The 17,912-nt window shown below is 41.6% G+C and overlaps 1 protein-coding gene across 5 annotated transcripts in view; it reads left to right on the top strand.

Moving 5' to 3' along the window:
- LOC147027209 (tyrosine-protein phosphatase non-receptor type 13-like) overlaps positions 1-17,912 on the top strand; it is a 284,017-nt gene that overhangs the window by 205,917 nt on the left and 60,188 nt on the right. For all 5 annotated transcript variants that reach the window (XM_085883442.1, XM_085883444.1, XM_085883445.1 and 2 more), the window contains exons 33-35: positions 771-838; positions 974-1,135; positions 6,668-6,982. In XM_085883442.1, the coding sequence (XP_085739568.1) occupies positions 771-838; positions 974-1,135; positions 6,668-6,982 (545 nt within the window). The remainder of the gene's footprint in view (positions 1-770; positions 839-973; positions 1,136-6,667; positions 6,983-17,912) is intronic.

Genomic DNA, 17,912 nt, shown 5'->3' on the forward strand with positions numbered 1-17,912 from the left:
AAGCTGCCTCAGCTGTTTCACAGTGACACTGAAGACGAGGTCTTTGTTGGCTTTACGGAAGACGACTTACCGTCACCTTGAATGGTTTTGGAATTCGATATATATATATATATATATATATATATATATATATATATATATATATATATATATATATATATATATATATATATATATATATATATATTGGTGAAATATGCGAAGTAATTGTAATTAAAGCTATTACAATTAATCTCGTGAAAAGGAAAATAAAAAGACCTCATTTTGTTTCTTCATGATCATTTTACTTGGCCTCCTGTGGTCATGTCACATACCGTATGATAAAATACTGTATCACCCACACATGAGTGTATCCCGAAGTTGTACTTTTTGGAACTAATTCGATGTATAGCCCATGGGTTATTTGTGTCCACCACATAATTACCTTCATTTTAATACTTCACATACAGCATGTACATGTAGCGAGCGGTACTTTTGAGAAACGTCTGAATCAAAAACGTTTTTACATTTTTGTTGGGCAACCTTGTTACCTAGCTTGATTAACAATCACCGAGCTCTTGGACTGTTGGACGACATCCAACGCAATGGTTTTATCTCTCTTTTTTTTCTATTGTTTTTCCTTTGTGTTATTTTTTTTGCTGGAATATCAATAACTTTTGACTGGTATATGTGACCAATGGTGGCCAAATGTTTGTTAGCAGTGAGTTGTCATTGGTTCTTGACCATTATATTGTTGGCTAACTTCTAATGGCTAAACCTTTTATTTTCAGACACTACTCCCAATGTCAGCTTTGATAATGAAAGCCCGGGTACCCTGTCTGATACCGAGTCATTACCGGTAGGAAAAGTTGATGTAATCTACACAACAAAAATGCAGTCTGTAGTGCAATGATCATGGACATGAAATGTTACAAAATAAATCGTTAATCGAGGTGAGTTTTTGTCCAAGTGACTTGTTTCTGCACCATCGCAGAGTGACATCTTCCATGTTCACTTTGACAAGCCTGACGGTGGCTCCCTGGGATTTTCAGTGGTTGGAGGCGACCGTGAGCAACCCGTGTCAATAAAAACCGTCGTCTCCGGAGGGGTAGCAGAAATGGAAGGCAAGCTTTGTGTCGGCGACCACATACTGGAGGTACATACTATAAACTTGGTTTGATGGATGATTATTTCCACCATTTATACAGTGACGCCAGCAACATATGTGACCTGTCACCACAAAATGAATCTGAAGCCACAAAATAAACGTTATGAGACATCTATGTTTCCTAATTCCGCAGAAAATAATATTCAGAGTAACACAAAATAGAATATTACAGCAATTGTAATTGTCCACTTCAGGATAAATTTGTTGGAAGTTGTGAGAACCATCAGAGAAGGAAATTGAGGGTTTTTTGTATGGTGTGTGAGGCTCGTGGAGGATTAAGAACACACAAAAGTTCAAGACGCAGCACAAGATGAAGAGGGAGTGGGGGAATACACGAAATGTGAGATTGATGGGCAGAAAGGAGGGAGACCCAGAGAAACCAGGGGAAGAATGAGAGCAAGGGAAGGATATGAGATGAACAAGAGTAATACAGATGTATACTCACAATCACAGAAGTGGAAGAAAAAAAATTGGAAACCCAGGCAGAGGGGGGTTTGTAAGGGTTAATCAGGGTAGAAAAGATCATGGTTGTTTGATGGAGGGATAACCTGAGACGGTGGCTAACAGATGTCTTAGAGCCCTCGAGGGAAGAGTGAGGTTGAATATGCCTTTGAAGGTGGTTCAGGTTTGAAAAAGGCGATCATTATTTTTTTTTTTTTTTTTGTATACATAGTTGAGGCTCGTGGAATAGCTAGTACTCGTACACTGAATGGATCAAGACTCAACAGGACCAAATGAACAGCAGAGAGATGGGGTGGGGGACACCAACAGCAGAGCCAAATCTAAGACAGACAAACAATTGGTATAGGGAGGATGCATGGGGTGGCCAAGATGGATCCAAAAGGGAATTTAGTGTTGGTGAGTAGTGAGTCTGTATTGTGGGAGCTGCAACAGAGGGGGGTTGCTTCCCCAAAGCAGTGTTCTGGGCCCTGTTCTTTTTCTGGTTTTCATCAATGATCTCTCCGACTCTCTGGAAAATCCTCTATATCTTTTTGCTGATGACTGCGCCCTCTGCCATACCATCTGTTATCCCTCAGATCAGCAAGCAGCAGCCTCTTCACCCTCTGCAGATCTGGATAAATTCACAAACTGTTCCTGCGTGGAACATGTCTTTCAATCCTGACCAATCTCACACTCTCACTCTGTCTCTCCAAAAGAACCATCTGGAACCCCCCCCCCCCGCCTCCGCCATCTACTTTCTCAACAATCCTCTTGAAGAAGTCCTTTCATTCAAGCTTCTGGGTCTCATTATCTCCCATCATCTTTCCTGGGAAAGCCACATTTCCAAGCTGGCCTCCAAAGCCAGTGGCTGACTGGGAATCCTCCATCGTGCAAAGTCCTTCCTCGGCCCACCTGAGCTCCTGACCAGATATAAAGCTTTCGTTCACAGCCTGATGGAGTACTGCTCTCTCCTCTGGGCTGGTGCTCCTGCCTCTCATCTTTCTCGGCTTCACACTGTGGAAACCAAAGCATTTAGGATCATTAGCCTCTCCCGTGATGAGGTGGAGTCTTTAGGTTTCTCACTGTCACACTGCAGACAGGTCTGTGGTCTTTGTCTTTTACTGTATCCTCTCTGGCCTCGCCCCCCCCCACTCTTTCTGTGATCTGTCCCCCCTATATTTCCGCAGGGTGCTGAAGGTCCACCAGCAACCTCCTTCTGGTGAAACTACCAAAATCAAGAATCACTGCTTACCTTTATTCTTTCTTTCCTCTTTTTTTCCCACCTCTAGAACAAAATCCCTCACTCTCTTCAATCCCACTCTTCCCTCCAGGTCTTCAAAACAGCCGTTCACCACCATCTCTTATCTTCCCCAATCCAAAACCACGATCTTTTCTACCCCCATTAATCCACCCTAAACCCACCTCCGTCAACTTCCCTGCCTTCCTTCCTGACAGTCCCTGTCATGAAAGGAGCTGAAAGTCCCTGTAGTGTCCGTCTTGTTTTCCCTGTGTACCCCTCCCCAACCCTCTCCCTTTCACAGATCTCCTCATGTCTCTGTTCTTCACTGCTTTGTGCTTCCTTCTCCTGCCCCTCTTGTGTCTTGCTCCCTTTGTTGTGTGTTCACTCTTATATGAGCCTTGACATTGTGTCCAAAAAGAAAAATGGAAAAGGGATAAAATAAAATGGAAAAAGGAAGGGAACGGAGGATTGTAGGAGGGAGAAAGGATGATAGTGGAATAGATTATTTATTTGACATGAAAAGCATCACAACAAACAACAGGTATTTTTACGGCCATTTTCCCTGCTAGAGCCGGGTTTAGCCTCATGTAACATGAAAAGCAATGAAATGAATTGAAGGACAAGGTTCACAGACAAATGAAGATATTCAGCGAAACAACAGTCTTCAGCTAAAGGTAAAGGTGACAGAATGGGACAGAAAGCGTCAGAAACTTTGTGGTCTACATTCAATCTATCTATAATTCCAGCAATCTGTGTGTGTGTGTGTGTGTGTGTGTGTGTGTGTGTGTGTGTGTGTGTGTGTGTGTGTGTGTGACCGCTGTTTCTCGACAACCAGCGGTCCGATCTAATTGAAACTTGCCAGGTATATTGCTGGGGACCTGAGGATGTGCCTTTTCAAGGTTTGATATTAATCGGACAAGTGCTTCCCAAGTTATGGCCATTTATTTACCAAACCAATGACAATACACATTGTTGCGTGGGCGTGGCCGATGGGGAAGGGAACCTCAGCAGCGTTCCCCATTACGGGTTACAACGTACGGACTTCCGGAGAGTGATGACTTCGTGTATTCTCATAATTTCTCGATTTCTTATGCGCATTTATAGATAAACACAATGCCGCAAGTTATGATCGTTTTCATATGAGACGGTGCATAAATTTCGGTAACATCAGAGTGCAGGTGTGCTCCGAACCAGGAAGTAATTTTTTTTCTCTCTTCTCTTCTCTTTTTGTTTTTCCTTGCGATGACATTGCGAAAAGGCAAAATACGTTGGCGCTAATTGAATAATTGGCCATTAAAACCTAAATTGCGAGTCATTGTAACTGTGACATGCGAACTTCCGCGCCACCCACTACGGGCATGCGAGAGCGAAGAAACGGCCTGTGTGGTTGTTGTTTGTTGCTCGCGATTTGAATATTTATTTATTTATTTTTTTCTTTGTTTGTTTGTTTTTTTATGGGCAGCTGCGTTCCCCATTACGGGTTACAACGTACGGGCTTCCGGATAATGATGACTTCGTGTATTCTAATAATTTCTCCATTTATGCGCATTTATAGATAAACACAATGCCCCAAGTTATGATCGTTTTCATATTAGATGGTGCATGAATTTCGGTAACATCAGAGTGCTGGTATGCTCCGAAGCAGGAAGTCAGTTATTTTTTTGCATGTTTTTTTTTTCGTGTATTCTCATAATTTCTCGATTTCTTATGCACATTTATAGATAAACACAATGCCCCAAGTTATGATCGTTTTCATATTAGATGGTGCATAAATTTGGGTAACATCAGAGTGCTGGTATGCTCTGAAGCAGGAAGTAAATTATTTTTTTGCACGTTTTTTTTTTTCCGTGTATTCTAATAATTTCTCAATTAGTTATGCACATTTATAGATAAACAACTAAGCTTTATTTATAGATAAAACTAAGCCTGGTGTTGGCGCAGTGGTTAGGGCAGCGGCTTGGGATCCAAAAGGTCCTGAGTTCAAGCCCCGTTGGACCACTGAATTAATACACCAGGGGGTTGACTCAGCCCGTCATCCTTCCGAGGTCGGCGAAATGAGTACCAGTGTACTGGGCCGGTGTATACCCCGGTTAAAATAGGTGTACCATATCCCTGTGTCGTAAGAGGCGACCAGGGTTGCGTCAGGAAGGGCATCCGGCGTAAAACATGTGCCAAATCACTATGCGGATCATACGGATGATCCGCTGTGGCGACCCCTAACGGGAGCAGCCGAAAGAAGAAGAAGATTTATAGATAAACACAATGCTCCAAGTTATGATCGTTTTCATATTAGATGGTGCATAAATTTGGGTAACATCAGAGTGCTGGTATGCTCTGAAGCAGGAAGTAAATTATTTTTTTCACGTTTTTTTTTTTCTCCTCTTTCCTCTTCTCTTTGTGTTTTTCCTTGCGATAAAAGGCAAAATCAATGCAAGCAATAATTTGTGGATTGCATGTGAACATTCCATATGGGCACGCACTACTTCCGCATCATGATGACTTACTGTATTCTAATAATTTCTCGATTTCTTATGCGCATTTATAGATAAACACAATGCCCCATCCAGTCATCGTTTACGAGAGCGAAGGAACGGCCTGTGTGGTTGTTGTTTCTGGCACGCAGTTTGAAAGTTATTTTTTTGCATGTACGGCCACGCATGTACGGGCACGTGAGAGCGAAGGAACGGCCTGTGTAGTTGTTTCTGGCATGCAGTTTGAAAGTTTTTTGTTTTGTTTTGTTTGCACCTACGGGCATGCACTAGTATTAAGAATTCACAAAATCCATCACTGCGAAACTGGTCAGAGAACAAAAAATATAAAAGCAAATAAACAAACAAATAAACAGATTAAATGTAATATTTTACCAAACTCTTACATTCTTGATAGACTCCGTCACAGTAGTAAGATTCAGTACATCAGGTTATTTGAAAAGGTTTCTTCATTCATCAATAAAAAAAAACTTTCTTTTTTGAAAAACGACATGAATATTGTTTTTCCTTTATCGACCCATAATTGCTCTTTTTTGATAGTCTGTTATATGCATTTTCTTACCTCCTGCAAATGTTTTATCTGTTGCTCTGTAATGAACACACACACACACACACACACACACACACACACACACACACACACACACACACACACACACACGTAAAACATTTCCACACATCATGTAAAGAATCAATAATTGTATGGCTTGCAGCAGAAGTTGATTCTTTGGGGGTTTTTTGAAGGTATTGTCATTGAGGAAGAAGTTATGATGGAAGAAGGACTTTCACCAATTTTGATTTGCAATCCACACAATTATTTTATTAACAAGAAGAGTTTGTGGAAATTTTGCAGACTACTCTTATAAGAGGTTTTTGTAAAAAAAAATTGCTCTGCTTCAAGATTTATGCATTTTATTTAAAAACTCATAATAATAATAATAATGGTGTATCCTGCAGCCTTTTTATTTAAATTATGTTTGCGAGAAAGACTTAAATTTTGTTTTTATAGAAAATTGTTCGCCGTCTTGGAGAGTTTGTCACATCCCGTTCGTTGGCAGTAGTGTTCCGTGAGCTCAGTAGAAATACTTTGACAAAACAAATCAATGTCTTCAACTGATCAAGTCGAACGATTTAATAAGACGGCGCTATCTTTGGTACCCGAATACACTGGTCATAATTTTTCTTCCTAAAATTCACTGATATCACCTTTACACCACTCCTTGCAACAACTCTCAACAACCATCACTTGTCACCAGAAATGTGTAACTCTTGGAAAGTAGTAAGGAACCTATTTAGTCTCATTTGTTTATTTGTCTCATTAATTGTTTTTTGTTTGTTTATCTTGCAAAGGTGAACGGAAGGTCTGTTGCAGGGATGTTGCATAACAACGTTATAGAAGCCCTACGTTGTTCTCGAGGTGAACTTCACCTGCTGGTTCAGAGACCAGATCGAACCAACTTAGCTCAAAAGAGCAGAGATAATAACACAAAGATTCCTGTGGAAAGATTCCTTCATGGTTCAGACATCGACAAGCACGTTCTTTCCACATTCGACAAAGCCTTGGCAAGCTCCGATACAAAACTTGCAAGCGCATTAGTCGAGCCTGCTTCTGAATTGTCAATGGACCAAGATATCCAGCCACGCAAAGACATGCTATCAGAGGAGGTTTGTCAAACTCATCACCTGCTCTCTTTTTGTACTTTTTATCCTCGTAGTATTTCCCACAGTGTGCTTCTCAAAAGTTGACAATCACCTCATGTTTTCCTTCTACTTTCAATTTCAAGAAACAAAATTTCTGAAATGCATTGTCCACACAAAGTTCAGATGTTTTCTTGTTCAGTGTAGCTGGGAAATTTTAAAATGACATTAAATGGTTATAATTTGGAAGAAGTAGGTTAGAATGTCTTGCCCTCCTCCATTCTCTTGTTGCCACAGGATTTGGGATGGATGATATTTAATGGGTGGAGTGCAAATGTGTAGTGAATGGCTGGGAGTGTGGCACCATTGTTAAAATAGAGTGGAGAGGAATAAGCACCGGCCTGCAGCCTCCTGGGTGGCTGGAAGCTACCGGGAAATACCAGGTGGGCGATTTAGTTAGGGAGCCCGATTGCCCAGCGAGAACCCGAGTCAAGAGCGATAGGAAGCGCACAGTGAGCCTGGGAGCACCAGTCCCACAATGGTAGCCAGTGATGTCCCTATGATAGTTTGGAACATGGGATGATGCTTCAGGATGGTCCCCAGGGCTTGGGTGCCATGGGGGGAAGGGTAGCCTGGTAAGCCACATTGGAGTCACACTGCCCAGCCAGTAAATTGTGCTGAAGCATACACTGTAGTTTAAAAACCTGGGAGGCATGCTCAGATCGTGGAAGGGAACCAGCATGCCGAGCAGCGGACAAAATTGGTTGTTAGAATCACAGTAGAGGGGGGATAAAAGTAAAATGTTTTGGTATGTATTAGGATAGGTTACATCATTCAATGTTTGTGACTGTTAGCTAAGGAAAGTTTCACACAAAAACAGATGTATGATAGCAAAGGTTTATGAATGTAGGACAGGGGCAAGGTGTGGCCTAGACACAGACACTGGGATGGGGGGGGGCAATCTTTCCAAACAGATGCTTGACACATTCTATAATTTAATGGGACTACACCCCATTTGTGCTAACACTTATTAAGAATTATCTATTCTCATATATCCTGCGTTTACCCCCTAGACCAGATCAGTAATGATATTATCTGGCCTTGGAGCTTCATCTTGTCTTGGCTTTCCGAGCTGCTGCTTAACTGCCTCTACTACTGCCTGGAACTCTTCTAAAAGCCCTTACTCACACCAGATAGATTACCTGATCGACTGGTTGTTCCCCTAATTGTTCTTGTGTAAATCTTGAAGCAAATAACAATGAATGAAATCTGCCATTTTGCTATCATCATTCACCAATCTATCTGTTTTTAGTCTTGCCCCAAAGGGGTTGCGAGACTCTTGTAATGTTGGTGTGTGTGTGTGTGTGTGTGTGTGTGTGTGTGTGTGTGTGTGTGTGTGTGTGTGTGTGTGTGTGTCTCATTGGTTGTTATCTCAACATGCGGGTTTTAGAAGATGGAACGGAGCCCTCCCAGATCTCAAAGTATCCATTTGTGGACGCGTGTATATATCTCTAACAATAAATGTCAGTGTGTGTCAGTATGTCTCCGAGGGTGGAGTGAAATATAAGAATATGCAGGATGCCTTTGGAATAGTTTGTAAAAGATGTAGGACCCACTAATTACTCATTATGCAAAATTATAATCATTTAAAACAATGACTTCAGGTAGCCCAACTCACTCAAAATATTAATAACTTTCGTGAAAATAAATATTTCAAGGGGGATAACTCCAAAACTACTTTTGCAATTTATATTGCCTGTGTTAATGATATTATACAACTATGCAGTATGCATAATAATTTATAATCTGTTTGTTTTAAACAGTTGAAATATTTAATTATGACTTTGATTATGTACCATAATATTACACCAGAAATTAATATAAATAATGTGGCAGATGAGCCCATTATATTATAATTATTACAAGCAATGGAAAATTCCTCGCATAGTTTACCAGCTTGTCTTTGCCAACACATAGGACCCTCTCTCATGTGGTTGCTCGGCAACATGGGAATGGCAGCCGCAGAGTCGAAGATCTCTGGACTCTATTTCGACGGACGAAAAGACAAGACTCTGACCAACAGACGCGAGGAAGATATGAAATAACTAGTCCATGAGGCCGACCACTTTGTCGGTCCCAAATTAGTGCCCGGTTGTGTTTGGTATCATTGGAAAGCTTATGACCTCTATGATGTGGAAATGCATGATAGCAAGCAAAACGGAGTAGCTGAAGCGTTGAATTAGCCAAATTCAAAATGACCGACGCTGAATTCCTGTCGTTTTTCAATATTTAAGAAATTTTAATCCACATGGCAGAATATGCATATGTCACTGCATATTTCATTACTATGATGTTATATACACTACTTGAAATAGATAAAGTAAATTGAAACTCTTTCAAAATGTAAAATCCAACATTCCGCAAATACAAAAAGTGTCTGAAGCTGAAAGACATGCGAACGAATCGCTCGACACATTTATCCGTGATGATTTATTCACGAATCCTCGTGTATTAAAGATGATTGATCTCACAGCAATCGTCGTTGAGGTGATGTCAAACACAGGGATCACGATGACCAAAGAATCCACCAAGAAGCATATTCGACGAAATATTGAAAAGGAATTTGCAGATAATTTACATTTCTGTAAAGATGATAAAGGGAAAACACTCGTATTCCCTCACACTCTCACACTCTACGAACTTGTGAAAGAGAACCAGAAGCTCAAGGACAAGATAGAAACCCTTACAGCAGTAACATCTGGTGATTCTTCTGTCGTTATCAAAGCTGGCCAAATAATTTGATATTCCATAAAAGAGATCCGCCAGGATCAAGTGTGGCCTTTCACACCCGCTTTGGTGAACTGGAGTGGCTTCCGATTACCAGAACTTCTGCAAATCTTCATAACGCGTGTCCTTTCAGGGGAACCAAGCTATCACAGTGCCTCGCAGAAAATCCAACTGTTAGTGGATTCATATGGCCAAGATCTGGTCTACAGTGTCACCTGTGGTCGTGTGAAACCACCGAAGCACATTTTGCTATCAAATGCAGTGAAAACACTGACAGGAAACTCGGAAATCATCCAGATAATGAACAAACTAGGGCATGGAGTTTCATATACTGTTGTCGAGGAAAACGACACTGCCTTGAGCCTTCAGAAAATAGCCTCATCCTCAGATGATTCTGTCCCACTTCCTGGTTGTGTTAACCCCCACATATTCCGCTCTCGTTTGGGACAATATAAATTTCCTCGAGGAAACTGCAACAGGAGCAGGAACAAGCCACAGGGTCAATGGCATCATTGTCCAACAAAAGGTGCATGGTCCTAAGCTGGAATTGGCACGACCTGTAATAGAAAAGAAAAAGCAACGTTCCATCAAATATGAAGAACAACAGCTTCCAATTTATAACACCGGGAAAAGAGAAGGACCGGGAAGCAAAACAGTTGCTGAAGAATACCACGCTCTTCCTCAAAAATCCATCCACAGAAAGGACTTGATCTGGATTCTTCTATGGCAAATGCACCCGGAAAACCAAATTATTCCAGGATAGACAGGAATCAACATCATTATGAGACAGGACCAGACAGTTCATCAGCACAACATAGGCCATCTTAACCCAATCAATTTTCCAGCAACCAGCATGGTGACAGCAGCTGAGATTTTGAACAGGTCAATGAAGGTAAAAGAAAGCCTACATCTTCAAGAGGTTGTACTGGTATTCGACCAGGCCCTTTATTCCAAAGTGGCAGAAGCTCTGTGGAAACACAGATGTCAATATCCCGGAGTAATTCTTTGCCTCGGCTCTTTTCATATGGTCTGCAACTTTCTGGGAATACTTGGAAAACGTTTTGAGGATGCAGGCCTGCGTGACCTTTGCATTGAGGCAGGAATAGTGGCAGAAGGGTCTGTAACGAGTGTCATGGCAGGCAGACAGTATAACAGGTCTCTCCGAACGCACAAATACATATATGAGGCCCTTTTCAGATTGCTATGGGCGGGATTTCTGCTTTGGCTGAAGGAACAACAACCGACACAGATGAACCAGATCGATCAGTTCTTGGAATTACTGAGTGATCTTCTGGACACTTCTCGTCAAAGTTCCAAATATGAAGAGACGCTGAACCATGAATTGTTCTTGCAGATGCTGGAACATTTTGAGAAATATTGTGAACATCTACGGCACACCAATGGACCTCTTTCAGCGTTATGGATGTCATACTTTGACATGGTTGGGGGAGTATTGCTGGCACTAATTCGCTCTTCCAGAGAAGGTGATTGGAACTTGCACATGACTGCAGTTCGTGGCATGATTGTCTGGCACTTCGCCTATGACCGACAGAATTATGCCCGGTACCTTCCAGTATACTACGCTGAAATGTCCCAGCTCAGAAATGACCATCCAGAAGTGCTTCAACACTTCCTTGAAGGAGAGTTTTCTGTCCAACAAGGAGAAAAGAACCCCTTTGCTCAGATATCCTTGGACCAGACAATTGAAGAGACAGCCAATCGTGACACAAAAGTTGCGGGAGGTGTGCGCAAGAAAAGTCTCAAACCTGGTGCAGTGAGTCGGTTCTTCGTGACAGCAGAATACCGGTCATCCTTCTTGCGTCATCTCCGAGATGTGTTGTCACAGGCAAATCTGATCATGGACATGTAGAGTTACAGAACAGCAGAATTAAAAAGGATGAACTGGCTGTCAATGCTGTTGTGGAAACCCTGAAAAACTGGGTTAATCCCTTTGAAGAAAATCAACAAGAACGAGTCAGTCTGTCTGCAGCTGCTGCTGCAACAAGGCAGATTGCCACACAGTTGCTAGAAGCAGAAAAGCGTGGTGAGGAAGCTCATCAGAGCTTTAAGTCTGAAAGACTCGAATCAAGTCCACCAGTCGTGAAATTTCATGATCCATTGCCTAAGCCGAGGCTCAAGACCTTTTCAGATATGACCAAGAAGCAGAAGAAAGTTTCTTCAAATGGAAAAGAAATGATTCTGAAAGCAGACTGAAAGTTGTTTGGGCAAATGGTACTCATTGCATTAACAAGAAAGAACCTGGATATGAAAGAGGTACTGGCACATCCCTGAGGTCCGCTGCCATGGTCTCTATCCTGTGAAGATGGGAGTATTAGGAAGACAAACAAAGCTGTGTTGGCCAGAGCATTACAAAAAGATGCACAAGCGGAAAACATTCCCACACCATCAGCCACGATTATTGATGGCATGGCTTTGGTTCAAAACATGAAGGGGGACCAGGAAACACCTTGCTTCTTTCTGCAATTAGAGAAGGTGAACACATTACTAGGATTGACATCGTGTTTGATGTGTATCAACCACACAGCATAAAACACCACGAAAGAGCGAGACGAAGCAAGAATCCAGGCATACAGTTCAAGAACATAACTTCCCAACAAATTGTCCGTCAGTGGAGAAGTTACCTGCAGAGTAGTGACAACAAGACTGAACTCATTGAATTTCCGTTTCAGGAATGGCAACAACCACATTCAAGGTCATTATTGCAGTCAAAGCATATGTTTGTAACCTCAAAGGAGAAGTGCATCAAAATTACTGACTCAGCAGTGGAAGATGTACCGGAGCTTTGCTGCCAGCAAGAAGAAACAGACACGAGGGTACTGCTTCATGGAAAACACGCAAGTGACACCGGTAGTGCAGCTGTAATCTTTGTGGCAGACGACACAGATGTCTTCCTTTTGAGCATGGCGTTCTGTACACAAATCACTGCTCCTCTTTATCAGAAATGTGGGACGAAAACTCACACACATTACATTGACATCACAGCTGTTGTCAACATGAATGGATCTGATGTCTCAGAGGCAGTTATTGGATTGCACGCTTTCACTGGTTGCGACTCCGTCATTGCCTTCGCAGGTTTTGGGAAAATGAAAGCATTCAAACTGGTCAAAGCAAATCAGAATTTCCAGAGTCTCTTTAAGGAGATTGGCCAACAGTGGAGTCTTTCGTCTTCTCTTCAAGCTCGATTGGAACGTTTTGTTTGTGCCAAGTATGATGCTACATCTGGAGATGCTTCAGTCAACGAGTTTCGGTACAAACTATTTTGTGCAAAGAAAGGTGAGAAAGAGTCCTACCAGTTACCGCCATGTGCAGATTGTCTTGGAAAACATGCACGGCGAGCAAATTATCAAACAGCAATTTGGAGACAGTTTGATGAACGATCCCAAGACGCCCAATCCTGCAGGCTATGGCTGCAAGCTATGGTGGTACCAATGACCAAAAATTGTTACCAATGACCAAAAATTGTTACCAATGACCAAAAAAAGACAAAGCAAGTGCAGACACAATTTCATCCACCATCAGAGCAGTTACACCCTTTGAGTTAGCTGACATACATAATACTGAAATTCGTTGGCGATGGTGATGACAGACACTTAGCCGTAGACTGGATGGATGGTGCACCAGCCCCCGACACTGTTCTTGAGATGCTGTCCTGCAAATGTCGGAAGTCCTGTCCTCAATGTTCCTCATCGAGTTCCTCAATGTCCCTGTGCTGCAAATGGATTGAAGTGTTCTGACATTTGTAGTTTGAGCCCATGTGAAAACCAACCAATGAACGACGGTACAGACAGCGAAATGGAGTTGAGCAGCGAAGACAATTATGAAACTGAAGACTATTAGTTCAAATATTCCAAGATTGTGTACTTTCATTATTGTGTTTGAATAACAATAATAATGTATTTGTCTTATAACATGCCTTATATTTTATTTCTGTGTTGCTGTTACAGCTGCAACATTTGAAATCTGGACCGAATGATCCACTTGATGTCGAAAGCACATCATTACATATTTTCTTTGATAGAATTTGTTTCCTATATATGTAAGGTGTCATTTATTGACAAGGTTCAAATTATATTAAGATGTATTCAAGGTACTGTTATTATAGTGCCTGAGTTGAAGTTTCTAATGTCGTTCTTCATGTTGGAAGACATTTTTTTCTAGGTGAAGAAAAACATTTGTTTCGCATCAAGGGGTCCGCAGTATTTCATGTCGGGTGTCTGTGAGTGTTTTTATTTTATTCTTTTGTTCATACGACTATAAACTGTACTTCATGAGCTTTCTTTTGATATATAGATTATACACATTAAAGTATATTAACAGCATAAAACGCTTCCAACTCAAATCCATGGTGTATAAAAATGATCGAAAATCTTCGATTTTGTGCAAGATGGGGGTCGCGTATAAACAGTGCCATTACACAATATAAGCTACCGATATTTCCTTGCTATCAAGTGATTTTGATACCCCAGGGGACCCATCTTTACAAAAAACTTGACAAGAACAGGGCACTTTGTTTGGTACCAATGACCAAAATTTTGGGCTCGGCCACATGGACTAAACACCGAGATTCGCCACAAGAAGAACACATCTGCATCATTAGCGAGCCTGGATCTATGTATTATGACCACATAACTCCAGATGGAGGATCAAGCCAATCCATAAAAGACGCAATCGTGGAATGTTTAAAGAGGAGAAACGCGGATTTAAATAAACTCGATGCAATTGATTGCGATGGTACGACTGTGAATACAGGTAAAACGCGGGGAGTTATTCGGCTCATCGAGGAGTATATTAATCGACCTTTACAATGGTTTGTGTGTCTTCTTCATGTGAATGAACTGCCACTGCCACCACCTGTTCCAAAAACTAGATGGATCTACCACTGGACCTACCAGCTTTTCTGGACCTATCGGCAAAGCCCTCCAGACTTGCACGACTCTTCCCGTAAAGACGTTCAAGGCCATTCATGAAGAACTACCGGAAATCGATCCCAAAGATCTAAACACAGATCAAAAGGACCTCTATGAGATGTACCAGGCCATGAGTAAGGTTGAATGCCCAATCGACCTATCTCTTCGTAAACCCGGAATCTTAAACTATTCACGATGGCTAACAATGGCGAATCACCTCTTGCGTCTGTATGTCTCAACCGAGAAGCCATCGAGAAACTTGGTTCATTTGGCCACGTTCATCATGCGTGTGTATGCACCTATGTGGTTTGCCATCAAAAGCAAGCCATCATGCAAGGACGGAGCTGGTCATGTGTTTAACATGATTCAGAAATCACGATACATGTCGCCTGCTCACAAGAAGATTATCGATCCGGTAATTCAGAGAAACGCGTACTTTGCGCACACCAAAAAATCTTCTGCTGTGTATGGTGAGAGATGAAAGAGCACCCATATGCGAGTTGGCTCTGAGGAGAATATTGAAGGCACGGAAAGAGAAAGATGAGACAGATTGTTCGGTGCGGCAATTTGTTGTTCCAAAATTGAATGTTGATGCGAAGCATTACTCGGAAATCGTGGAGTGGATGTCGTGTAAAGTGACGGAACCACCGATATTGCGGAACATGACGAATGATGAACTGTGGGCATTAATAAATGAAACTGAAATCCCATCAGTAGACTTTCAGCGTTACCCTTGCCATACACAAGCCGTAGAGCGCGGAATCAAACTCGTAATCGAGGCGTCAAAGTTAGTGTGCGGCGAGTCATCGAGAGACGGATTGATCAGATTAAGGAAAACTCAAGGAACAAGATGGCAAAGTTTAACACCAAGAAATAATATAAAATGTGATTTTCTGACATTGACTGCATATTTACGAATGACAATGACTGTTTGATTAACTTTTATCAAGTTAGTTTTATCTGAAATATTCATATTCGTTTATTTTTTTTTTGTTTATGTCATATTTCAGAGACTTGGGCTTCCTGAAGTCGTTAAAGAAATTAAATAAAAATTTAGTATATCACTTATTATTATGTGTTACATCTTTTAAAAACTATTCCAGTCCAAAAATATGAAAATTACAAAAAAATATTCATTTTCACTCCACCCTAATGTTTCCTCAATAACTCAAAAAACATAAAACCAATGGCCTCAAACTTTGCATGCACACAAAGGGAGCACAGGGATTGCATGAATGAAAATTTGGTGCTCGGGTTAATTCAAACATCCCTTTTGAAGATAATTTACATCTTTATTTAATTATCCTTCATCAAGCTGTCATCCCTGGTCAGCTCGCTGTCCCTCACAGGGGTCTTAAATCACCATTTTTTTTGGCCTGCTCAACAATGCCTTGACTCGTCACAATGACAACAGGATAAAGTGATCAAAATATATATTTTTCACTTTGCTCACTCATATCGAATGCTTGTTCATCATACCTACAAATCTCTAGACACGTCACAATGCTTATAAACGCCTGGAAATGCCAGTGTTTGTGCCTCTATTCCATTTCCACACATGCTATAATCTCTATAATGTCTTAACCTGAGCCAAATTTCAAAACTGAAACTACAAAAATTGCTAAAAAAAAAAAGAAACCTCGGTTTCAGACTGCCAAAAAAACGTGTTCATTTGTCCATTTCGGACATTGTTTGACACTCCGGGCATCTCTGGGTGGTGTTTGTTGTAACCAATTGCCAATCGCTTTTGATGCATCACCGTCAATGACCGTGGAAATAACAAAAAGTCATCGACTGTCGGCATCATAACTATGGGACATGAAAAAACAAATTTCACCACGATCCTGTCCTGCCTCACTGACTGTACCAAGATCAAGCCAATAGTCATATACAAAAGAAAAACCCTCCCCAAAGAGAATTTCCTGGCTGGCATTTTTGTGAGAGCCAACAAAAAGGGGCTGGATGAATGAATATGAAATTGAAGAGTGGGCTGAAAACTGCTGGCTGTGACGACCAAGTTCCTTCTTCACCAAAAATAAGTCACTCCTGGTATTCAACTTTATGTCAGCCCATAAGTGTGACTCGGTAAAGAAGAAACTTTGAAAAACTGACATTGAAATTGCCGTCATCCCTGTTGGCCTCGTATAACTACAACCTCTTGGCATCACCATAAACAGAGTATTCAAACCGAAAATCTGTGAGTTTTGGGAGAAATGGTTGATGGAGAGCCTGCACAAAAAATAGCCTCTGCGAAAATTATGAAGACCAGCTCTGCCGTTGTTTGTCATTGGGTTGTGGAAGCATCGAATGCTGTTAAAATTATCAATCATTGTGGAAGCTTTGCAGAAAAGTGGGCTGATATCTGGAGAAGAGGAGGACGAGAGTGATGACTCCAATGATGGCGACAGACCGCCACTTGCTGACTCTGAGCTGCTTCAGCTGTTTCGCAGTGAAACGGAAGACGTGGATTGGAATTAGATGTCTATACTTCTGTAAAATATGCGAAAGAACTGAAGTTATAGATATTACAATTAAACTTGCAAAAAAAAAAAAACCTGCGTCTTTTTTTGTATCTCCTTGATAATTTACATTAACTTGACCTGTGGTTGTCACATGCCGTTTGGTAAAATACTGAACCGTTTACCCAGCATTTGGAATTTTTGGAACTCGCTTAACGCATCACCCATGGATTATTTGCGTGAAAATACGGTCGTGGCAAATTCAATCCCCCATAATCAATACTCTTCCGTTTCCACATGCCTTTCTGAATTGTTCAAGAAACCTTCTTTCCTGCTTTTCCATGACACTTAATGCCCTGTAAAAGCATTTTCCAGGGATATTACTGTTATCACAATCTTTGATCTCAATCTACACAATCCTCAACATTAATTCCCTCATTAATATCATCCCTTTTTACCCAGATTGTTACACCCCCTCCTACTTTATATTTCATATTACATCTATACATCTGTTAGCCCTTTCGTCCTGTCCTCCAACTATCCTCTTCATTAAAGATCGTCTCACTGACTGCATCGAGCTAACAGGATGGCCTAGAGGTACACCCCCACTACTGCCTGCACTCGCTACACCCCCACCACTCCCTGCACTCACTACACCCCACCACTCCCTGCACTCAGTACACCCCCACCACTCCCTGCACTCACTACACCCCCACCACTCCCTGCACTCACCACACCCCCACCGCCTGCGCTCGCTACACCCCAGCACTCCCTGCACTCACT

Source organism: Eptatretus burgeri, chromosome 5 (assembly GCF_056783735.1).
Source record: "Eptatretus burgeri isolate ZD-2024b chromosome 5, Ebu_testis_v1, whole genome shotgun sequence".
NCBI classification, from domain to species: domain Eukaryota; kingdom Metazoa; phylum Chordata; class Myxini; order Myxiniformes; family Myxinidae; genus Eptatretus; species Eptatretus burgeri.